We start from the raw sequence: 26239 nt of genomic DNA, 5'->3' as shown, positions 1-26239 counted from the left end.
TTCCCCCCCCCGAGTTGCGGCACAATATTTTCACCCCCAGAGAACCTGCAATTAACTCTACATTAACTTGTCTCCCGCACAAGCAAACGAGAGATCATCAGATATTTAATGGGGGCTCTAATTAGCATTGTTTAATCCATAGCATGAGTACACAGATGCGGGGAAAAAAAGGCCCACGTATGGTGACAAACAAAGATTTATCCCGGGAGTCTTATTGTTATGGTTGTTTATGCTTTAATTTGACTATTTTGGTTCGCTCTCGCTGCTCTCTAGTGTTGTTTTCAGACACAGCAGGCAGCTGTTTACGGAAAAAGCTGTAAAAAAAAAACTAAACTAAAACAAAACACCTTTGCACCCAACAGCAGGGAGATGGCGACAGCATTTAGATGGTGAAGAAAATGAAAGATTTAGCCACTAAGCAGTTGGTAGAGACCATAATTAGAGCTTAAAGGGAACGTTCGCCACAAAATCAAAAGCATATCATTTTATTCTTACCCGAATTGTTAATAATAATGTTTTGGTGGGAGTTTTGGAGGTATCAGCCATAGAGATGTATGTTTCTCGCAAATATATTGGCTCTAGATGGCACTTGTGCTTGTGGTGCTCAAAGCACCCCCCCACACACACAAAAAAAAAATGGTATCACCTCACAAGAAGGAGGCGTGCATTAACATGTGAAAGAGAGGCTCATCCAGGTTGATGCCATCCTCTCTAGCTCAACTGCAGTGTAAGCGAGCTTAGTTAGCTTAGTTACCTTGCCACTTGTAGTTCGGTAAAAAAAGAAAATGGTTCATGGGGGAAACTGGTCACAACAAGGTCTAATGGTTATATTGAGTAACAGAGTCTTGATATTTGGAAAGAGACGTATCTGTTGAGTTTTAAAAATGTGTTTCGACAGCCAGTCTCTCATACCAAGACGATCTAGGTGGATAAATAGCACAACAGGTTAGAGGAAAAAATATATATTAGTGTGCTATCCCTTTGAAGGAGAAGAAATGCTGGACTTACATTCATCAGGTGGACACAAACACAACTCTAATTGAATGCTGAGATGCTAATGTGTCAGCATACAGCTGCCTTTTGATACACACAGCAGATACAGACGAACGCAAGCGCTCATTTGGAGTCGGCTAACTATGCACTCAGTGAAATATTTAGCCCCTTTGCTGATAACTGCTCCGTTAGCTCGTTGCTAACATTGTCCACTGTTTGGCCAGCTTCCATACAGTAACGGCATTGTTCGGTGAGAATTCCCCGTTGGCATCACACAAAGTCATTTGCTCAAACGTCATTATGAAGATGTTGGTTATAGCTGCTTTAAATATACGATGGCAGTCTTTTTGCTACCTTATAGTACCTGTACACTCTCAGAGTGTTTTGGTGTTCAACAGTAGATCAAATCCCCAAATTCCCCTTCCAGCTCAACATTGATATTTTGAAACTTCACTGGGTGAGCTGGGTTGATCTTTAAAAAAGCATAATTTTAGAGATTCTGAGGTGGTGTTAGGCATCTTAAATTCAGCTTAACCTTCATTGTGCTGGACTCCGCACACCGGTCTAACTTTTGCCTGATCTACTTTAAAGTCACGGTCAAAAAAGATTATAACCAACAAGCTAACTTAGATCTTGAAAATAGACACATCATGCATAATAAGATGCTAATAAAATTCATAATAGCACAAATACAATTGAAGGGGACAAAGTTTTACTCCGCTGCTATCCAAGAGCAGTTACTGTATGAGAGATCCTTGGTCAACCAGAAAATGTCAAAGCAGAAAACACATTAAAAATACATTACGCCTGGTCCAGAATGAGGAGGATTGAAAATACAATCAGCCGAAAGTGAGGATGTAAACAAATAATCAGTAAAACCAATAATCGCGGCTGCAGACAGAGAGTTTAAGTTATTCATCATCCAAACACAAGTATATCATTTGCAAAAAAGATGGGTTACTCCTGTTTATAGATTTACAGAAGTGATTTGGGGTTTTTAAATTACTTTTTTACGAGTGAAGCATTTCACAGTCTCAGGCATGCATACAGTTTGTTTTGGGGGAAATATCCCAGCTGTAATTTAAGGAGTGAAACAAACAAGTGACAACCACTGTAACTCAGTACTTATTGAATTCCTTCCACATCGTGTCTTGTTGGAAGATTCGAGGGAAGTTTAATGTGAATCAGAAGGTTTAATCTACAGCAGACACTGACTATAAAGAATACTGGTAATTTATTATGACTGAACACGTGTAATTACATGGTGTAACACTCCTAACAGCTACACTGGCTCTGTGGTTAGGCACTAATTATGACTGTTTACTCATGACATAAATGTGAAATTCATGTTACTTCACGTCAGTGCTATATTTGGGATGAAATGAAGTACTCAACTACAACAGCTGAAGAAAAAGTCAGTTGAATGTATTTAATCATTTAAGATTAACCAAACTCTAGGAAAACAGAACTATGCAGAATGACTCATAGTCTCCGTTGTGTTGTTAAAAACATAATAGTTTGATAAAAAGAAAAACAATATAATAGTCATGCTGAAATGCTTTTTTTGTCAAAATCCAGTCATGTCTTCTTCCTGTTAAACAAAATGTCACGTGTTACGTAAACCATAATCAGCCAAATACACCATGTCATCCACCCTTAAATCAATCTTCAACTTCAAGCAGAGACCGAGTGGTACAGTTTTTATGTCATAAAGAGGCAGCTGGGGCGAAGGTGGCTTTACTTGTTGCTAAATTAACCTCTAACAGCAGTAAACTGCACCGGGCTCCAAGTGAACATGGCCTGTGTTTTGGCCAGACAGAAATTTTAAGACCAACAGTGGGCAGTTTTATGACCACGGATCCGGTTCCGAAGTGGTTTGCAGAGTAAAGCTGCTGTTCGACAGTTACTGATCGGAGTTACAGTCCGATCAGCTGACTGATGTTGGGCCCCTGGTTGCCACGACTCACACCTGGAAACCAAACCAACTTGGTACTGTATTCCCTGTTTTCACATTAGCTTTCGTAGTCTCAGATGCTGCATGAAAGGTCCTCGACCACTGTCGGTTTGGCGTCCATAGTGAAAATCTTTTGTTTATCCCCCTGTGGATCAGAATGTGCCACACTAGCTCTGGTTTTAAAATGGCAGTCATAGGCAGTTTTAGTTGGACCTTGGTCACAATGTTTAGGAGCCAGTTTTCCTGACTGTTCCTGACAGTTTTTTGGCTCTCGAAACGCAAAGAACTGGTTCAAGAACAGGCACTGTCTCCGAACTGCCTTGGATGAAAAGGGGGGGAGTCGGCTAATTTGACGTGTAGTTGCTAATGCATACTGCTATTGCTATTAATATCAATCTATATCATTACAAGTTCATCACGGTCTGACTGTTTTTTTTTTTTACTGGAAACACTAAAATCACACTCCGCCTTCCACTTCATAGGGAGTTAAGAAGAAAAGGGAGAAAAGATTCCTGGATCAGCACCAAAAGTTAATGGTGTCCATCCATTATCCAAGTTTTGTGGAAATCCATGTGTAGTGTTTTTTTTGTAATACTGCTGACAAACCAACCAACCAACTAATCAACAAATGGACAAAACATGACCTCCTTGGTGGCTGTAGTGATTGTTAGTTGCAGACCTATTTTCAGGCAGCAATTAGCAAACAACATTCAAGACTTCTGATTCTTTTCAGTGTTTGCTATTTTAGTGAATCTTCCACTGAACAAAAGCCAGTATTTCACATATGAACTTTTCAGTAAGGAGGCCTCAACTTGGATTCCAACTATTTATAAACTTTTTATATCTTGGGAAAGAAAGAATAAAAAGAGATAAACCTTGGACACCTTTAATACCTGAGTGTGAAGCGAGGCTTGCAGTTTACATTGGACGCTGATAAAGACATTAATGGTGCAAATAAAGCATTTTTCTCGCTATTAAACATGAGAACAAAATCAAGAGTTATTGCTCTTAAAGTACTTTTCTGGACCCGGTGGTGCTCGCCTCCCATTTCTGTCTGCAGATAAAAACGGTTATTAATTGTTTTTTTCCCCCTCTTTTGTCTCACTCAGCTGTTTCTGACCTACAAGTGGCCGTTTGTGTTCAGTGACCAGTGGCCTTTACGTGGACAGAGTGTATTGTAATGGTGTGTGGGTATTCCCCCCTCCCCTTGTTGGCGCACAAGCACCCACCAAAGCCGAGGCAAAGAAGCAGAGAACAATGTGTCTATTGTCCAAGATGGCACAGCCGTTTAAGATAGGATCTTGCCACTTCCATGCACTCACTATTAACAATGACAGGCCGTCCAGAATGCTGGATGTCAGGAGATTTTTTCCACCCCAGGAACTGTACTCGTCAGTGGAGCGTAGAAAAAGACACAGTCAGCTATGGTAGACTTGTAGCAATTGAGACTTTCAAAACAACATGGATGAATGTGAGCGGGCTCGAGCAAAGAAATCAGATTATATCAATTAGCAAATCATTAGATCCTTACATCCACTGGCCAGAATTAGCCCGTGTTCTCTACTCCATCTTCGTGATCGCCAGATTGAAAACTGCAGCAGATAGGGGAGATCTAATATGCCTAGTATTGTTTATGCTTGTATTTGTGCCTTGTGGCTGCATGTAGCCTACTTTCAGCCCTCCTTGTGATAGATGCTTTTGGACGCGACACATTAATTCACAGATATGCAAGGCTATACATTGTGTGGTCATTTCCTCTGGTTTTTCATCAGCTTCCTCCATCAGACAAAGACCCGAAGACAAATTACCGGCTCTTATTGGCCCTGATGAATTGCATCTCCAGCAGGATATGGGAACAACAGCCCAACAGTCGTTATTCACGGTGAAAAATGCGGCTCTATTATATAGTCGCTTTCATAAATAAATCTCTGCCCGGACCCCACTTGAACATTTCACATCATTGATTCCCGTTGTTCCTAATTATCCAAAAAGCTTCTTGTTGTGAACAGGGACAAATGTTGTTATTAGTAGTTAGTAATCCCTGAAAACTAAATTGATTAGGTAATGCGCCATAAAAAGACCGGTCGCTTATAATGGTCCGTTACATCAACACTCTTTCCTGCCCTCACTCAGAGTCACGCTTCCTAAAATACCAGAAGGGATTCTCCTTTCAGAGCCCGCCGCCTTTTTCTCCATTGCTTCTGTCTCTCTGGCCGAAAATCTGTCCGCAAACACATGTTACACCGAGCTCGCACTGTCCATAACAGCTTTGTGTCCCCGATGTTTTCTGATGAGCTGCTTTGTAAAGTGCAAAGTTCTCTAATCCCATTGGGGGAGAAGTCACAGCTCAGTAGAAGAGGACTCTGTTCATGGCTATTTAATCTTTCCAATCCCCCCAGACCATGCACCCTGACAACAGATGTGATTCAACACCATGAGTTTAAGCGAAAGTAGATAGTACAGCCATATAACCAACTGCATTTTCATTTCTGCCCCTTTTTGTTGCATTTTCACAGCTTTTAGTCGTTCTATTTTGTAAATTTGTGGAGAGGACGTATCGGAACACATAATTCAAAGCACCTTTATCAACACTTTTTCTAATAATGAATGACCACAAGATCATTTCTTTACGAAAGGAGGTCTTCTTTTAAGGGTACCGACTGAATTACAATGGGAGCGCTGAGTATCTTTCCATGTTAAATACAGAGGTGACCAGGACAACACATCTAACCTGATCCTTATGTCATTAGTTTGCTTGTTGGAGTAGATGTCTTTGAAGATAGCTGGGGGTTTATTTTTCACCGTTTTGGATGACTCGTCTTATCATTATTGCTAACGTTAGCCCGAACCCAGCAACTGGTTGCATCCTAATGTCCTCGCCAACATGATCTTTAGTACGCTAAAACGGTGTGCGAGATATTTTAGTGTCCAAAGCATGAAACCACTAGTGTGAATGGCATACTAGTTATCGGGGAATATTACAGTATGCCAACACTGTTGTAACAGCAACAACCTAACAATGCCTTTTTTTCTTCTTCTTCGGTTCAGGCAGACTAGATGCTGCAACAGTGTAATGCTGCCCTCTATTGCTTGTTATTAATGCCCCCTATGACAGTTATTCATTTTTATTTTATAAAGTCCAATACTGTGCTGATATTAAAGCAGTTTCTTCATTTTAGTCTGGCAGTCCATGAGTAAAACCTGCTTCCGAGTATTACACTCCCTCCCACAGTATCGGTCGTATTTGGGGATTTTTTCCAACCGAAATAACATTTTATTAATACAGAGAGAGCAAAGTACCAGAATACCCTGTTGGTTAGGGCAGAATTATAAACCGACATCTGTAGTTCCTCTCTGCTCTATGGAGCTTTGTGACTTTTGGCTCATTGTGCTGGTTTTACAACTTGCAACTTTAATGTTTTGCGCTCATCTACCGCTACCCACCAAGCCATACTTAACAGAAAGGCAAAGTTATGTTGTTATAAATGTATTTAGTTGTAGTATAAATGTTATAGTATTGAACAGATAAAGAGCAAAACATGTCCTTCAATAGGTGGCGGAGAACAAAAGTAGAGCTAAAAGAAAAGTTCATATCAGACATACAGTCACCAGGTCAACTCATGGATGGGGCGTGGCCAACAATCATATCAGGGGGCACCAAATAAAGTATAGATACATTTTCTATTTTAGCCCATACGAATAAAAAATGCAAACTTTTTAGTCTTGTATTTACATTCTTTGATGTCAGTGAGTAATCATTTAGAAACGACTGACACACTCAATGCAGTCTTTACCGATATTTTCCTCCACCTGCTTCTCGCACAATGAACTGAGGAGAGACAGTTGAGTATTTATTCAAGCAGTTAAATATCACATTTTGGTGATGTGACAGTCATGAACAAATTGGATGTTCTTGTGCGATTGCTCCGGGTGCCGTCACTGTTGTCACGAAGTGGGTTATCCCCTTCTCTAAGTAGTGTTTCACGAGAGAATCTTTGCTGTATTGGTGAGATAAAGTTCTTTAAAAAAGTTAGCGAAAGGAATTGGTTCTTTATCCTGTCATGGTTGCTGTTGTAAGGTGATTCAGAACTTTTATTTTTGGAGATGAACTAATGAACTTCTTCTCCCAGCCAGTGTAATTTCAGAAGATGAGCGTATTTTTCTCCGTACTCGTCCATCTGATCCACATATTTCACCTCCCACGCAGGGCTCAGGCTTGAGTCCTCTGTGGTACTGTGGTGCTACATTGTGCAGATACTCTGGAGACTCACCTATAAAACACCAGGCCTGGAGGAATCTATCAGAGCTCCATTAACACTTCTGCATCATCCTCCTCTCTTCACCTTCCTCCCCTCATTAATCAGCAGACCAGCCCTCGGGGCTCTACTCTGCAGCTAAGCTCACTTTCACTCTGTGTGTGTGTGTGTGTGTGTGTGTGTGTGTGTGTGTTTGTGTGGCCATTAAATTTGGGACTAAAGGATCCATCAGAGATTCCCTCAGATGACGCTATCAGCATGTACGGTCTTATTATAAAAGTCATCCCTCTCAAACTGTTCCTAGATTCAATTGAGTCATTACGTGATCATTCCGATTTGAAAACCCCTGCTTCAGAAAGGGAACTAGATGAAGTTAGCCTTGGAAAATAAAAATTCCCGCCTACCTTTTTATATTTGAATCACAAACCATAATGAGTTCCTCTCCCGCTGTTACCTTTCATCAGCCTGCTTGCCAAGCACATTGAGTACAGTATGCAGCCAAAGATAGCCTCAGCTGCGTGTCTATGTGTGTTAAGGGGCTTGTCTTTGTGTCTGTGTTCTTAATTCACTCAAAGCGGCGCATGGGTAAACATTATTACAGCCTTGCCGGGAAAAAATAATATAATAATACACCTGATCTGCTTAAAATGCAAGCAAATGGCCTTATTGAATAATGTAAATTTGCCCAAGCTGTCGGCTAAACAAGGCTGTTTAATTGTTAGGCCCTGTATTATTAATGTGGTGCTTAAAAAACCTTGACCTTGGCGTCATGTGTGAGTAGAAATGTTTTTTAAAAAGCAGTCACTCGTCTGTGTTTGTTTCTTTGTTGTTTGGAGATGAGTTTGTGCACTCCGTTCTCCTCCCCCCTCCTGCTTTTCCCCTCAGGGGAGTTCTTTTAATAGTAAGGAGGTGACAGTTTACCTCTGACTGAACACCGGGGTGACAGTTTGGTACCTGCCCGGCTCGCTGCGGCTGACTCGCTCAAGTTGCACGCAAGAAGCCGCACGCCTTTTGAAAATCCGTTCTAATGAGCCGAAGTGACCTCAAGTGTAGGCCGAGGCAATCCGATTCCCTTTCCTATTAAACAGCTTTTAATATTTCCCTGAGAATTATTGTTCAGGGAATGAATTTTGGATAAGGCCTGCCAAGGGAAATGGAGCACACACAATAGTAGCCTTGGCAGTGGCACTTTGAGCGGATCATTTAAAGGTCATCATGGAGGAAATAATGGCTCTTAAGAGTCATAAAACAATTGAAAACATGAGGTTATTGGACACAGTGCTGGAGTGAGATACATAATTGAAGAAAGAGGAGTTAGTATGGTAAACTTTTGACCCGTCATGAATCTTAAGCGTGCCGGCAGATTATCTTATTTAACAAAAGGAAGTTTGGAATCGAGAGCACACAGTAGGGTTAACACTCACTCCCCCCTTCGCTCCCCTCTTATGTTCCCAGTTATTCGCTCACATTTCAGAGAAATGTCTGTCGGGCGAAAGTGATAATTGCATTCCTCAATGATTTCATGCTGAGACACACACGGTGACACAGAATCACAGCCCACTTATTCCAAGGGAGTGTGTTCTTTTGGAGGAAATGAGACAAAGACAATATGACCGACTCCATCAGATCTCTGGTGTAGAAGTGCAGCACATTCCCCCGGCGTCCTCTTTGATTCGCAGACCCGACATGTGCCTGAGTCAAGTTAGTTCCAGCGAGCCCGAAAATCTCTCGCTCTCTGGTTGCGAGGGGGGAAGAGCCGTCGCAGACACAGAGCCCGCCGCCTTCCCAGCTAACCGTATCAGAGGAGCAGCCCAAACATCAGTGAGCGTGTACCTCTTCAGAATTAATCCTCGGGCTGTGTGAGAAGGGGGGGGGGGGGCACCAATGTATGAGGATTACTGCTTTTAGGGCTTCTGATGAAATTCAAATAACAAGCGCTTGCACAAAGTGTCCTGGAAAACACTCTGCGTTTCATAATATCCCTGCTAAACATTGCAAAACATTTGTCAGAGCACCGTGCGGTGGTCTGCGCCTCGTTCGATTTCAGAGTCTTTGTTGATATGATAATCAAGTGGTCGGCAAATGGTAATTAAGCTAGTCGATTGATGGAGTTGCATCAGAGCCCCTTTCATCCTCGCACTTTATATTCTTTTCCCACAGAGGCTGGTCGGTCACTTCTGAGACGGCTGGATTTGGTTTTTATGTGAGAGCCCCCTCACCTGTTGGCCTAGATGCTAATTTTGCTGGAAGCCGGCGGTGTCAGCGAGCACAAAAACAGTGAAAAAGAAGGCTTCGCTGAATGGAGTTTGTGCTTTTCGTGCCACATTGCTCTTCATTTATGGATTTGCCTCAGTTTAACATTCAGCTTGACTGGACAACTCATTCCAGTCTTATAAAGAACAACGCTGCTCTGTATTGTTGCTTCCTGTCTGCTGTGGCCTCAGTATTGCTTGTCAGCGAGGGTATTCTGCCATCGTCAAATCCTTCTTTGTCTGCGTGGTTATTGTCTGTGAACGCTTCAGCCTTGTACATGGATTAAATGGAAATTGCTCCGTTCGCGTGTATGTGTGTTGGTATGTGTGTTTGCAGAGGATTGCTGACTAAAGCCGGAGTACATAAAGAGGTTTGGATGACGGATGGTTTAAAGAGCAGGCAGTTGTCATAATGACGACTTGAAGCAAAAATTGCCCCCTCGTAAAAATGTTTTACACGTGCACGCCAAGTCCTCGCCAACCTCAGTGTCACCGGAATCAATAGTGGTTAAAATATACGACGGAATAACTTTCACCGTGCTCAAGTAGGCAACATTATACATTTTTTTTGGTAGATTATGGGATTATGATTGCGGTTCAATCCTTTGTCCTCTCTTCTCCTTGCCTTTGCCAGTTTGACTCCATGCCCAGTACAACAGGGTGGATGCTAGTGAAGCCATAGTCTTAAGATGACACGAGCAATATGTCATCCGGTTTACACCATGAAAAACAAATCCCCCCTCGCTCCTTTCCCCTCCGTCACACCTGAGAGAGAAACTTTAATATTGACCTACATCTCCTTCAGAATAATCTGGCTGCTATTTTTGTGCCGTGCTTAAAAAAAACCTGCTCATCTACAGAAGAAATGGTGGTCTGATCCGATGTGACATTTAAACTAATGTTTCCCTGCACAAGGCTGCGCCGCCCAGCGTGGGTCAAACATCTCCCTTGTCTCCCCCACAGTAATAAGACACAACAGTAGGAAAACTTGTCCCAGCTCTCTGCAGTGTTATTTGCATGAGATTTGGAAGCAGGGGCGGCACAAAGAGACTCTGCTTGTAGCTTTTCATGGTTTGAGAAACAGCCGTGTTTATGTTGTTAGGATAAGGGGAGGAGGGATTCTTATGAATAATACAGCAAAAAGTAGGTAAGGTAGATCTATTCTCAATGTCCTGACTTAGTCCTACTTAAAAGCATAATATATCATTGCGACTTCCGAAACTTTTAACAGATGCTCTCACCATCTCATGGTCAATTCCACCTCTCTAGCCCTTCTTTTAAAGGAGCTAGTTGTGAGATATGACTGGAATTCTACATTAAAATATTCAGGAAAATGTTAAAAAATACAATCAGTTTGAAAAAAACAACAGTATTGATGTTGTGTCAAAGACGTCCATGCGATGCCGAGATGTCAGCTGAAGTTATCATACTAACCAGCCAGCTCCTGCTTTGTAATTCCACAAATTCGAGAATCGAGAAATTGGGAAAACACACTTCATTCAAACTCGGCATAAGCAAAATAAAACTCACCAAAACAGTCTTGGTTTGTCTTCGCACAATCAGCTGTAATTTGATCAGTAGTAGTTTACATCAATTAGATGTAAAAATATTCCGGCTTTAGACGCGGTCTTCACCCACTGCTGCCCACTGAGTCATAGTCTTGGTCAGAGCTGTTGTAAATCACCTCCTTACTATATCCCCTGTGACCAGGGCAAACTCGAACCTCCATGCACGCAATTTCACAAAGCTCACTTGCTCGCCCATCAAGTTGACTTTCGAAGGAGGGACACTGGCCAATGTTGCCCCTCCTGTCCTCATTTGTAATAATGATACTGCAGTAAAGGGCCCCTTCCCCTTTCAAAATGTTGACAGTTCAGATATTTGCAGGTAAATCTCATTGAAGCCTCGAAGCCCCAAAAATGGTATTCAGGACATCTCTCGTTTCTTTTTTTCATTCGTGCTTTCTTATATATATATATATCAGTCCTCCTGGCTTCCTCCCAATCTCTGGCCCTCTTTTATTTCCGTCTGTTACATGGTCATTTTATTTCCACCTGCCCTTGCAGTCTGTCGCATTGGGCAGACGGACTCATTGCTTTTGTGGGGGACAGGAATTGGCTGGAACCTGTTGTCCTTCTTATTTCATGCCATATTGTGACCAGGATCCAGTTTCCAGCTATGAATACTGCCTGTGCGATGCCACCCCAGTCACAGCCGGGGCCTTAACACGAGAAAACAAGGGTTACTAATACTATGATATTACATTTCGGGACCAGTTTGGCTCATGAATGTTTGATGAGAATGTCCAATCAAGCATAGACACAAGAAAGAGATGAGGAATGGGAGAAGGAGAAATTTAGAAGGCGAGGGTGAATGACAGAAGGGCACGAGCAGAGACGGAGACGACTCAGCCCTGGAGAGAAAGTCAGGAGTGTGTGTGTGTGTGTGTGTGTGTTTGGGATGGGGTGGGGGGCAGTGATTACTTGCTGCTGAGGTAGCACTGCATTACACATGAGGATTTGGAATGGCCCAGATAAAGTAATCTATGATTAACTGGGGCGCGGCTGGCTCGCCACCCTGCCAACAGCTGTAGTCAGGGGCGAATTATGAAATTATGGGATGTCCTTACATTTTATATGCGGCGGGAAATATATCTCAGTACATGGGGAGGAAGAAGGTTGGGGTGGGAAGAGAATTATGTATCAAGTCAAAGGTGACAGCCGGCGGGCAGGGAATTGAGTGACAGAGGGAGCAGCGGTGCAATTAAGACAAACTTTTTGTAGTCGACGCATTTGGCAGGGAATTGTTGAAATGCTGGAGCAGTCATTGGAGGACTTGGGGAGGGGAGGCCGGGGTCGGGGCTGGCGGAGTGATCGCCACAATGATTGCTGTAACAACTGTCCGACCTGATAACAAATCAAATTATAAAGATGGACACCGTGGCACAGGCCCCGCTGCCGTCTGAAATTGATTGCCGGCACCAGGAGCTGATATTGCTGGGCCTGCTCTGTCATAGTCCATCAGGCGTCATTATCACCAGGGGAACATTAAACCTTATGCAGAGCTGAATGAGGTGGAAGACTTCATCCGCACTGCCGCGAGGACTTTGACAGAAAAACACACAAACATATCAGATGATTGTTTTTCTTATGATTTAAAGGTTAAAATTCATTTATTTTCTGCAGAATCCTGTAACAACATGGCTGAGTATTCGACATGCCAAGTACCAGTGAAATCCAGTCTGTTATCATCACGTCTGAGTGTTGCAGGGCTACCTTGATTGAAGTGCTCTCATGTCTTGTAATGCCAGTAAGTGCACCAGTAATCATCTTTGAATCATAGTTTGTAGGACGTAGAATCATCCAGAGGGTACAAACCCATCCCACATTTGTCCCTTTTTTTATGAAATATCTCAGGAATAATAAATGCATCTGTGCCTCAGAGGTATTACGATTGTGCCTCAATATTCACCGGAGCGGCTGAGAATCTAACAGGTGGCTATTTTTATTCCGCCGTGTGATTAGTCATTTACCTGAAGCAGGCTGTCATTGGAAATCATTTTCACGTCTTTAGACAGTTCCTCGGTTCATCCAAATGACAAGTGATTTTGCCTGTGGGGGAAATAGGACTCATATTTTATTGAGAGGCGAGACAGTTCTTTAATAATGGCAGAAGTTTGATAATGCTCTGTGAAGTGAATGGACTTTGTGTTGGAGGCCACTTACAGAAAATGACTAAGGCTTCAAGGATGGCTCATTACTGAGGTCTGACTTCCAACATTTTCTACCAGACCTCTCAGTCATGGTGTCGCTCTCTCTTTTGTCTGGCAGTAGTACGTGTCTGGAACCTGAGATAAACCTTTGAGGCATTTATTGTTGCATTTAATGTCACCACACTGTGATGCAAGGTTACTTTACATGCACACAGATACCTCTAAGCACCTCACAATTGGATTAAATTCCAATTCAGAGGGCTACGCTGTGACCATAATACAAATGTCGATGCATCGATCAACCTTGATGTATACATTTTTTTTTGTCACCGTAACACTGCTGGCGACTTTTAACGTAGCATATTTGCAATGTTCCATACTTAAAATGATTGAATGAATGTACTTGCATTATCTTACTTGCATCCTCAGCAAAACTCAAGAAGTAGCCCGACTTGGCATCTAAAAACAATGCACGATTATGTCTATTACACTTCATTATCCAATTGCAGAAGTGTAACAGACATAAGAAATGTTAATGTGACACAGTGACGCTCATTTTTACTTGGTTATGTTTCATTGGCCTATATCAGCGTTGGCGATATGTTGGTTACTAGTCTAGTAAAAGATGTGCTGCAGTTGCAAATGTGTACGGTTCGTTGCTATGAAATAGCCCAGACTCACTCAGCCGTGTGTGGGATTCCCTTTTGCTCATATAACGTGTCCATATTTTGTCATATATATATATATATATATATATATATATATATATATATATATATATATATATATATATATATATATATGTATATATATATATATATATATACACACACACACACACACACACACACACACACACACACACACACACACATGGGATATAACTTGACAGCTCTGCCCTCCACTGAGACAGAGCTGACAACAATACACCTTTTTTTTCTTTTGCAGCAATAAAAGCAATACTACAGAATTGCCTTTGATAGCCGATATTAAAGTTCCCGTGTAGACAGACATGTCTAGTTGGCCTTCAGTCCAATAATGATTCCAGCAATGTAGGCAGTATTGGAGGCATTTCCCAGTCGTGAGTCTGGTGTCCGAACAACCCCTAAATCTTTCAAAAGAGATTTGCTGCACATCTAATAATCCATCTCCGCCCCCATCCCCACGTACAGATGTGTTCTCTGTTTCCTTTTGAGTACAAAAGCACATCAGACAGTCTGCCTCCATCTGTCTGTCTGGGATCATACTTTGGCTCTAATCCTTCTTTCCGGCCCCCTCCAACAGCAGTCTCAGTGTGGTTGTCGTAGAGGAGCTGGTGTTGATGAACTCGCTGTACCTTGCCAAGTGCCTCCTGAAGTGTTTTCCTTGCCACACACAGACCTCCCTAAAAAGTGGAGGGATTGCCCTTGAAATGTTCTCTCCAGCTCGTTGCCTTCGCTGCTGCCTGTTTTACACAGCGCCTTGCTATGTGTGGTGGTGAGGCACTCATTGTTTTTGTTTTTTTTGTTGTTTTTTTTTACAGAGATGCATTTCAGAGCCAAAGGACTATCTTATACATATCTAGCACAATGTGTTCAGCCCCTTTGACTTGTCTCTGTTTCTTAGTATTGCAGGTTGAACAAAAAAATGCATTTCTCACATTTTTGCAACTTTAACAGTCTGCACAAAAATACAACATGGCTACAAAATGAAAACATGCTCTCGGAGGTTTTGGTATTCTTCCCATTCAAATTTACACATTTGCTCCATGTCAGACAAATTGGATGGGTTGTGCCAGTGAGAACCCAATTTTAAAGCAATTTCTCGGAACATATTTTTAGTGGCATTCAAATTTTGGCATCGGCTGGGCCACTCAGTCGGCCACTTTCAGTGTTGACTGGTCGTCGCTGTAGTCACAGATCTCGATGCAGGTTCTCCTCAACAGTTTGCATTCAACTCTTTCCTGGAACCTTCTACGTCCTCCAGTTTCCACAAATGATGTCACCTCCACTGCTCTTCATGGAAGAGAGCATACATGGATAATGAGATTAGCTCCCTCTTTTCCAGATTCAGAATATTGCATGAGAACTGAAGCCTTTGTTTCATCTGACATCAGAATAATTTGCTACAGGAATCATTTACAAGCCCAACTTCGCCCACTTTAGCAAAAATAGATAGGAATTTCAATTAATAAATACACATTAAAAGGGTCATGGTCAATTTGATACATTTGTCATTGAAAGTTGGAATAAGGTGGTGCAGATGTGATAATAAATCTCAAAATGCATTGGTGCATTAATTTACATAGAAGCTGTTTTTTTTTAGAGCAGGCAAAGGACCTTTTATTTGTTTTCCTCACATTCATTTCTGTTTTTGGTCTGTTTACTTATTAATGAAGAGGACAGAGAAACAGACGCACACACACACACACACCACCCACAATCATGGTTGGCAACTTGTGTTGAAAAAAATATTTTCTTTAATAAATCATTCTAACTTTGTGTTAATGAAGTGTTAAATTTTAATGACCCAATCTCGTCTGGATTCCAGTGGCCCTGTGGGTTCATCCCACCTCCCAGAATTTAAATGAGTACACACAATAATACAACTTCTTTAAATCTCCATGTAAGTCGGCTCATTTTTTGGTGATCCTCCTGACCTGCTGAATTTTGTTGTTCACTGAAAGCACCAGTGGATCGAATGAATTATTCTTTTTCAGAGACCTGCTATCGAGGCTTTATTTCAAATGCCATTGTGGAGAAGCACTGAGAAGGTGGTAATTATGTGAGTGTTTCTAAGCAGGTACGTGTTCAGCGGGGTGTGTGTCTGTATGTGCAGATGAGACGGCCTCTCTGACTAAGATTTAATGACAAGCCTTTCACACATTAACCACACTTTGAGACTGCAAGTCAGGCCTTTTGGAAAGCTGCAGACATCAGTCCATACTGAGTATTTAGAAGGATCACAGTTGGGACCAAATGTGAAACAGACTTACATTTTCATTTAATTTAATTTTTGATACGATGTAGTAGGCAAAATAGCCTGTTTTTATGCTTACTGTTGGTTAGAATTGTGACACTATAGTCAACTCCCTTTTTTGTAGCATTCTCTCTCACTGAGGTCTCTATCTACAATCACTAATGCAACTCACTTTAGATGATTGAGCAAGAGTCAACTTGGGGCCGACAGCGCCCCACTGTGGAAGCAGACTCATTACAGTCGTTCGCCTCAACATAATGCTGCCTTCCATTGATTTCTTGTGGATCTTTTTTCTCTTTCTTTGAGGACATTGTGGGCTGGATCCAGATGGTCCATGGGCCAGTTTTTGTGCTCCTCGAGAATTCAGAGCTTTTGAATCTACAGATTGATTGAGTCTTTAGGAAACACAACATTTTACACCGATGACACAGTACTTTATGTGGCATTGTCTCTTGATAACACAGGACCAACTGATTTTAGTGCCTGGATATCACAAAAATACTAAAGCTTACGTAGATTTGCAGGGTAAACTGAACTATTACACACTTGAAGGTTTACAGAGAGGAACTATCCATGAAAATGAGACTTCCAATACCATGGTTTCATCTTGACCTAGGAACAAAACCTCAAGACTCGTGCAGTATGTCACTAATAAAAATAAAAATTTGAAAATGTTTTCTCCCATCTACACCTCTCAGTAAGTATCCAATTTCTGTTTTGTTGCTTTGCCACTTCACCCTTTTTACGACCACCACCAATATCAGTGCCCAGTCCACAGTTCCCCAGGCTGTTGTTGGATACTATTTACAGGGTTCTACTTCTAAATGTCAATGAAATTGACTAAGTCACCGCCAAAGTCTCTTTATTTATCTGCGTTCTTGTGAGTAATTATTAAAGTACATGACTTCCAAGAGCAAGAAACAAACAAACAAGAAGCTGTAGTAACTAAATGGAAGTAAATCAAAGCTCTAAGTCTCAAAGGCGTTAAAACTTGAGTTGCAGGGGCAATCAGAATTGTAGAAGTTGTTGAAACAAGGTCAGCTGTCCGACCTCCATACACAGCAGCAATCAAAGCAGAAGACAGAGTTGCTTTTCGGTCATTAGCCTGCAGTTTTGGCTGTACATGCATGCCAAATTCAATTTTGTTTGTAGTTTACTTGATGGATTGGTTACTTCTTCTCCAATATCTGTGTATTTTTGCCTGCTTTGTGAAGTGACCAAAGGTATATGACACACGTTGGGCAGAGGAGGAACTTCTTTGACACAATAGTAATCAGAGGACACATCAAAGCAAAAACTCAATATTTTATTGTCACCAGAATGGTCCTCTTGGTTTTTTTTTGTGCTTTTTTTCTTGTGCCAAACAGTGTATCCTGCACTGTTCTGGCATTAAATGACTTGCACCAAACCAGCTAAGAGTCTCTTTCATGTCTGTATAATTACAATCAGTGTAAGAGTGTCTCTGAATAAGAACCACCAGCAGCTCAAGAATAGGACTGCCTTGACAAAGCATTGACAAGTGTGGAACAGGCAAAATTAAGCCCTCTCCATTCATACCCCCTAGTTCTTATTATGCACAAGCTATCTCACTGAGCTTGCTTTTGTGCTGGTATAATTACTTAATCTGAGCACTCCTAGGGTGAATTACTTTGTGTGCGGCAAGCAGGCTGCATTGCTTTGATTCAAGCTCCCAAAGGGGAATTGAGGCCCTTTTAATTTTGCTGTTTTAAAGTCGCAAATGTGATAATGGCCATTGTCAAAAGGGATTCACATTCATGCTTGTGTTTCTGTTAAAGCTGCAGTTTTGTTTTATTTTAACAGGCATTATTATGGAAATAAATACAGTATGCTCAGTTTTGAGTAAGATTTTATTGCGCCTTTGTTCTTTTAAAGCATTTTATAGCGGGTGGGGAGAGTGATGCGCAGTGCATTAGCGAGTGTCTAGTGCACTATTTTGTGTTGTTTGCTGTTTATAATGGGCCTGGGCAACACTTAACTAGAATGGAGGCCCATCAAGGCAGACCGATAAGGACCTAGGGATCCACTCTAGTCAATTACTGCAAAGTGCCAAGTTCAACTCGCGTTCAACTCAGTGGACCTTTTATGAAGTACACCAGCTGAGTAAACAAATTAATCGTACATCCATGGTTCCCCAACGCGACCATGTGGCCCAGGGCAATCATACATCAGGCAGAGTGATAGCGGCTGTCTCCACCAGGAAATAGAGGGGTCCCACTATTAAAGATAGGCAACCACATAGGACTCATAAGCTATTGACCATCACACTTTGCTCTGCTGCTCAGCTGCACTGTTCTGTCTGTAATGGGTTTTTACACCTTGACACTGGTATTGTGAAGAGGAAGTGTTGCAAACGGTTTACACATGTGCTTATACATTAGTTGTGGGGTGGTACACTGGATCAGATAGAATAGAAATAACAGCTTTTTACTGTTTTTTGTCCAAAGAGATCTCCAGATTTGGAAAAAATGCAGTGTTGCTTTCTAGGGTGAGACGTTTCTCTTACTTCTTAAAGGAGAAGTTCACCCAAAAAGGACAATCCAGTCATAATCTACTCACCCCCGTGCTGATGCAAAGTTAGGTGAAGTTTTGTAAGTTTCTGGATCTCTAGAGTTGCAGCATTCTCCCAAGGAACTGAAAAAGAAACATAAAATGGCCCCATACAGCTTATTTGGGGTATTCCAAGTCTCAGGAAGCCCAGAGATCCCAGACCGAGCTACAGGCATTAGCACTCGCCTTGTATGAAAGGGATGCACAAGCTTGAGGGTGTTAATAATGATCGCCACACGGTTTACACAGGATTGTCACAATATATGTTTTTTTTTTTTTTTTGTCTACCTAATATAAGAACAAAGAAATTGTGTATTTTGTAGTCATTTTGTGTTTTCACATACATGGGTTGTTCCATTACAGATGAGAGTGTCGGAAATGCCTTCAATACCGCCCGAAATGCAGTGAAATTAAGTTTAGGTCACCAAATTGGTAGGGTGGAATTGGTGGAAGGTAAACTGGCATCAGAATATCTGTAGAATTTAAACAGTCAAAGATTTCTTTTGACATTTAAGTTTTTTGCAGTTTGTGTCCTTTTTCATGATTTGACCTTGAAGAAGTCTGATACAGAGCATCCTGGATTCAGCTGGTGGATGGGCCCTACTGTGATCCACCAATCAATACAATGTTCAGTAGTCGTCTGCACCAGAAAGAGAGAGAGAGAGAGAACATTGTATGTGTGTGTGTGAGTGGGCGCACACTTTGTGTGGCGGGAACCAGAAGCGGAGTGTGTGATCTGCAGCCCTCTCATAAATGGAAGCACATAACTCCAAGTTGAAACTAAGTTACAAAGTTGTTAAGCCTGGAGAGCTGAGTGCAGTTTGTTCAAAGCTCTCGGGAACACAAGTTATTTGGTGAATTTGAAAAAAAAAAAAAGCTCAGCGCTTGCTCTGATTTAAACTCTGGAACAATATTTGTTTGTGTACGCCCGTATTTTGAAATGCGGTTTAATGCCTGCAGTTGCAGCCCCCGTATGTGCCTTATGGCTGATAAATAAACCAGTCACTTCACTCAGAAATAGATGAATATATTAACCACAGAATCAATTAAATATCCAGAATTTAGGATATTAATTATTAACTGAGAAAAGTGAATAAATTCAAAAAATATTTTACTCTTCAAGCCACATTTCTTCCTCTAAAAATATTTGAACAAAATTAAAATTCTGACCTCGTCCTGCTAAAGTACATAAACAGAATCAGTTGTATGTACTTGCTAAACGACATACATGAACCTTGTGGCTAATCAATATTTTGATCAGTGAGAAAACATTCACTGCTTTAACAAATTGCCAGATTTTGATGGTTAAAGCTTGAATTCTAAGTCAGTATCTATCATTGATTTCTCTGCCTTCTGCTCTGGTGTCGCAGGTGTTGATTTTCCTGTCCTGTTAATATGATGTCAGGTCGACTTCTCCTGGTCTATTGTTTTGTGGTTGTGTGGGTATCGACCTGTCTGACTGGACAGTCAGTTTGTGTTTTGCCATTGTCTGTATCTCCTGGTACTTTAATGTATCTCCTTGCTCCGGGAGAGTTGTGTTTTACTAACGGGGGGGCTGCCATCCTTCTCTGTTGTCAGATTTTCCGGAGGTGTTGGCTGGTGTTCAAGAAGGCCTCCAGTAAAGGACCCCGACGATTAGAGAAGTACCCAGACGAGAAGGCAGCGTACTTCAGGAGCTTCCACAAGGTAAACACACGACTGAAACACATTTTTTTGCAATATGATCAATGGGACTTTCATGCAGTTTGTTGTTATTGATTAACTTTTTAAATTGAATACTGTACAGCAAAAGGATATGTCAACATTTTGCCATTCGATATAAATAATTATCCCACTTATTTTCTATAAAACCTCTGAAAATAATGAGATGTGCCGGTCAATTTTTCCCAGACTCATGGGGACATCTTGAGGGTGAAGTTCTGTATATAAGAACTGGACAAATTCATAATTAAAACAAACAGGGGCAGTGTTGGTGTTTGCATTGCTAGCACAGGAGCTTTGGGCTTAGATGTGCTGCTGCTTGCTGGTTAGCATGCTAACTTCAACAGATAACTGTGCAGCTCAGTATACAGACGTCATAACTTCAGAACTGTTATGTATGTAATAAATAAAAGATCTTAAAAACATCTTTAAAAATATATTTTCAAAGACGTATCCCATCCAACCCAATCCCCAGAATATAAACTTAATATAAACTTTACATTTCTTAATGATGCAATTTTATGTTTCTTTGGTTAAGGTATCAATTTTATGTCCCGATATTCTGGTTCGGTTTAGGCACAAAACCTACTGAGGTTAGGGTTAGGAAAAGATCCTGTTTGTCCCAATGTCTCCTCAGTAACACCCAGTGGTGTCAAGCTTTAAAATGTTGAAATGCTGTGGTCTTATTTCAAAAATCCAGTGGTTTGGCGTATACAAATGTTAAAAAACAGTCTTGAACAGTGGTCACTGGCTTTGCAGCCTTCTCCACTGTAACCTCACCACCATCAGCCCCGTTCACCTCCTGGTAAAAAAGTAAGATTGTATTTCCAATCAATTCTTTGCGATTATTTGTTTGACCTAAAATAAGAATCAATCTTAATGTCTGAGGTATTATTCTAAATGATTTGATAACACCCTGACTTTTTCCAGCCAGCCTTTTTCCCGTTTGACATTAATGAAGTCTGATCTAGTCGACGTTCACGGTCCCGCACGGATCATGAACAGTTAAGTGCATCTTTGACTTTTTGAATTCCAAAAGCAGATTAAACCCGGTGTGTCACTCCCCCGGGAACAGTCTCTGGCCGAGTCTAAATGCTACAGCTACATCAGCATGCACGGCACATTCGTCAGACGACAGCCAAGGGTTTCATTTTGCGATTTGGCCAACTGGTGGAATTAATTAGCTGTAGCTGATAAAATCTGACGCCAGCGGTTGCCCACCGAAAAAAAGAAAAACAACGAGGAGCCGGGCAGGAGATGTGTTGTCTCAAACGGAGCAGAGAGAATGTTTTTATTTGACTGTAAAAGATAAAGATACTCAGCGTAGGTGTTTTTATATTGTATTAAGAAAAGAGAGCGTATTAAACTCAGCTGCTCTACACACTCCTGCCTTGTGTTCATCTCCATATAAAAAGAGTTCTGTCCACTGGCCACAGATGATGGAGTTAAGTATCCATTAAGACACATTTTTGCAACTTTATCTCCTCCTCTGGGCCTCTTTCCCTCCCTTTTGAAAGTAATAATCCAGAGTATAATATCTCTCTCCCCACCTCTTAAGCCCTTTGAAATACTCCAATTATGGCACATTATCATGGTGGAGGGAAGATGATGTTAAAGGAGTAGCACCGTGAACAGTGTTTTAGAGTAATGAGAGGAGATAACAGCAGATGATAGGGGACTTTGACACTAGATTTTTCCACATGGCTGCAATCTGAGGGCTGATTTAGTCGGCTGTCTGCTGCCATGTATTTATAAATCAAATTGGGGATTTCTCGGCGGAAAAAAAACGTGACGTTTTCCTCGATTTTTCCGGAAAGCATCCGGACACGAGCGTCGTAGGTGTTTTTGATCCACTTTGTTAGCATCCCCTCGCTGCTACACGACCAGCCCGTGCATTGTGAATGAGGCGGCTCTCAGCCCACTGCATCATGCTGTCACGGGGCGTCCTGTGTGGCTGCAGCCGCCTCCACCCCCCTCCTCCTCCCAGAGGCATCTCATACACCCAGTGCTGGAGTGAGCGATGAGTGCGCGCATGCACCAGTGCACCTGGTAATGCATCGCCACAAAGATCAAGAAAGGTCCCGTCTGAGGGCTTCATTCAACGCTGCAGTGCTTTGGGAGGAAATAGGCTGCACTGGTGGCTGATTTACAGAATCAACACAAAGAGGATTGGCTTTTCCCTACTTTTTTTTTTCTTTCTTTCTCTCTCTCCATATCCTCCTCAATCCCACTCTCTCTCTCTCTCTCTCTCTCTCTCCCTCTCTGTCCTCCCCTGTGCCTTTTTCTCTGTCGGAGAAAGCGCTGGTCCACACAGTAAAACAGTCCCTGAATATTTTTAGCAATCTTTTCAGCCCCCGTGAAAAAGTTGTTTTCCTGTGTGCTACATTTTTTCAACTCTCCCGAGCTCCTGACAAAGGCAGCCAAAGTGGGAAAATGGAGCTGTATTTAAATGGATAGATACAGCATTTGCATAAGAAGGTGAAAAATAACCCGTAAAGGCAGTTTTAAGAGCAGGGGTTCTCAAATGTATGACTCAAAAGTCTGTATCTTGCTTTTATTCTTGTCAGGTTGGGAATTTAACAAAATGACATTAAATCAATTAATCACAGTGACTTCTTGGAAGAACTACGAAAATAATTGACTTGTTGTACGCTAATATGGTTGAATTAGATTTATCCGAATGTATAAATCTACATATAGAGAAAATAAATGGGATATTGTCATTATTTAGCAAATTTAAATGAAATGTTTTGTTGTGAAAGTACAGGAAGGTAATGACAGACGTAGCTTCGTGTTCCAACAAAGGCAAACAAGTAAAAAAAAAATATCCAAACTTTCCTATTTTAAAAAAACTTTTGCAGCCATTTTCCAAGTTCACGAGGTGCACTTGAATGCACCACAAAGTCCCTCTGTGTGTGTCAAACTGACAGAAGCACAGATATGTAGCGAAACAGCTCGCCTGCAAATGACACCAAAACGTGGCAGCATTGGTTTTTTTACATGACTATTTTTGGTGCAAACTTTTACCTGGCAGTGTGGCGGATAGTCTTACGGGATTTAAGCCAACTCGGAAAAAAATATACCCACATTCGGCCCTTGGCGCCGTCTGTTTCTGACTCATATTCTTACAACTGCATTCACGCTAGTTGTAGAAATTGTGCACGGGAGGAAAACAAGGCATACAACAAGGCATATTGTGTGTCTGCGATTGAGAAGCTGAGAATGTGATGGCACAGTGTCGTGTAATAGGCTTAATGGTGTTTCTGTCTCGGCTGTCAGTTGTTTCTGCACTGTGTAACTTCAGTGAGGGTGGGGAACCACAGCGTTACATACATGTTTATATAAGTTTATATATATATTATTATGTTCACTTCAACATACAACTCTGCTTGATCCCTCCACTTAGCATACAGTGTCAACATCAGGTCAAAATATCAATTTATCAAATACTTTGGTTTGCTGCTAAATACATGCTAAACTATTTTCCTCGGCCTTACTTGTACATTGTGATTTACGCTGTGAATTAGCAACTATTAGCCTGCTAACAATGTAAACCAAGAGAGAGAGTGAGGGAGCATGGTAAACATCAGCACATCAGCGCCGTCATCGCGAGCATCTGTTTAACTCTTAAGTGCACCCGCGAGCGTGGCTGTGGACGCTAAGTCTTCTCTTTACATGAGATTTAACTCTCGCCTTTGAATAAACTCAAAGAAAGAAAGGAAGATGAGGAGAGGAGATGAGGAATAGGTCCCATCACAAGTGATTCACTTTGCTCGGACTCTCTTGTGCTCTAGGCTGGGAATGCACCCAAACCTCTCCCTTAGAAACACAGCCACACACACGCACACACACGCACGCACACACACACACACACACACACACACATACACGCACTTGAAGGGAGACTTAACACATGCGCACTTACTCATTGAACACAAACAGAGAGAGAGATGAGAGGCTGGTGGAATTCACGGCGGAGAAATTCCTGCTTTGTGGCAGTTATGTGTATGAATCGCCCGCCTGGGGACAAATACATACTGTATCTTCACCTCATCTCGTATGAAATATTTAGATGCTATCTATAAGAAGTAACGAATGGAAAAATATCTGCCATCTTTCAATATCCACGGCCTCCTGTCTCATTCTATTTCCTTGCTTTGTTGCCGTGGTGCTTTTGAGATGTTTAACTCGGCCGCCGAACACGAGGATGATCGCCGTTCAAGGGGGGGATTTATTATGCAGCGTTATCCAGCGAGGAAATCTGTCGTCCACATATGTTGTGTGCGTTATTAGGTCTGCTCTTTTAATCTTAAACAGTCAAGCTTTACTATTCGGGCAGCGAGCCCAGCTAATTCATTCCCAACAGTCTGGCAGAGGGCCCACAGTAAGCACACAATGGACTACAATAATGTAATGGGCCTTATCTCCTAGGCAGAGCGAACACACGGACGACCGTTGAACAAAATGGCCTGTAAATGCGGGTGATATTCAATTAAATGTAATCTTCTCTTCTTTTTCCCCCCCATTCACGATCAATCTCCTGGTAAAGTGATTTAGATGCTTTTGATCGCCCTCCCTCGCTATTGACTGGGAAAGCGGTTTCAAGGAGAGGCACTCGAAAACGGTGGATGCACAGGACGAGCATCATGTCGCATTTATTCATAAAGTGCTTTTTATAACAAATAGCAAAGCATCACACGCTTACGCACTACAATACAGGAGCCCGTGTGCTGCTGAGGAGCTGCCACCGCCGATGATTTCCCACCTTTTTGAAAAGAGCTTTTTGTAATCAGCAGGAAAACGACGATTATTTATTTATCCCTCAAGATCACACACATTTCTGTTTTAGTTTGCCATCCTTTATGTGCTAAGCCTCTAAATACTATTGCACTCTCAGCGAAGCAGTGCAAGATGGCAATTAAGCCTTGCTGCTGCTGCTGCTGCTGCTGCTGCTGTTGCTGCTGGCTGTGTTCATTCAAGGTAATGTGCTGCTGCCACTCTCTCCCCTTTCTCTTTAGATCACCGAGCTCCACAACATCAAGAACATTACCCGGATGCCGCGGGAGACGAAAAAGCACGCCGTGGCCATCATCTTCTGTGACGACACATCCAAGACATTTTCCTGTGAATCGGGTAAGTGCCTCTGCCCTCCATTCATAATAAAAGCGGAGGCATTTTAGGTGACTACACCATATTTTCACACGCTGGTAGATTTTGAGATTTTTAAGGCTCTTCTGCTTCCGCAACATGTCGTGAAAATACATCAAAACACTCAATGAGGCATTTATTTTCTCAGATTTCTATTCTGGCAAATTATATGCAAATTGGCACATCTTTAATTTGCATATTTAAACATTGTCCATCAAAAAACTTGTCAAAATGTGTGAAATTTTAAAGGTGCAATATGAAAGAATTTTTAATTGAAAATGTTAAAACACTCATGACATCATGACGTCTGCTGTATGTACTGCGTTGCAGGACTATCGCCAACACTCCACCGGTGCTCTGAGCTCACAGTCCGGACCGCTAGCTGCACTGCTAACTGAGCTAAATAGCTAGAGGCAGCTATGATTATGGTTAGATCTGGTCAAGGGCTTCGCCCCGTTTGTTTTGACTATGATTCGACAGGAGGCAAACTCGTACATAGTGCCCTCAAAATTATTTTTATTCTCGTACTCTAGGCCAGAAATCCCCACCTCAGTAGCACTGATGAATTGATAAGTGAATTGTCTTAATATTGGTAATCAGCTTGGTAAGTTTAATTCTGATTCAACTATAATGTCTCCCCTTAAAGGGTAACTCCACTAATTTTACACATTACATATGTTTACATATCTTGGGGAGT

At 41.7% G+C, this 26239-nt stretch overlaps 1 protein-coding gene across 2 annotated transcripts in view; it reads left to right on the top strand.

Annotated features, from left to right (window-relative positions):
• Positions 1-26239, top strand: part of dok6 (docking protein 6) — a 53713-nt gene that overhangs the window by 5892 nt on the left and 21582 nt on the right. For both annotated transcript variants that reach the window (XM_030398919.1, XM_030398918.1), the window contains exons 2-3: positions 20272-20379; positions 25413-25527. In XM_030398919.1, the coding sequence (XP_030254779.1) occupies positions 20272-20379; positions 25413-25527 (223 nt within the window). The remainder of the gene's footprint in view (positions 1-20271; positions 20380-25412; positions 25528-26239) is intronic.

Source organism: Sparus aurata, chromosome 19 (assembly GCF_900880675.1).
Source record: "Sparus aurata chromosome 19, fSpaAur1.1, whole genome shotgun sequence".
Taxonomy (NCBI): Eukaryota; Metazoa; Chordata; class Actinopteri; order Spariformes; family Sparidae; genus Sparus; species Sparus aurata.
This window is presented reverse-complemented; position numbering and strand designations above follow the sequence as displayed.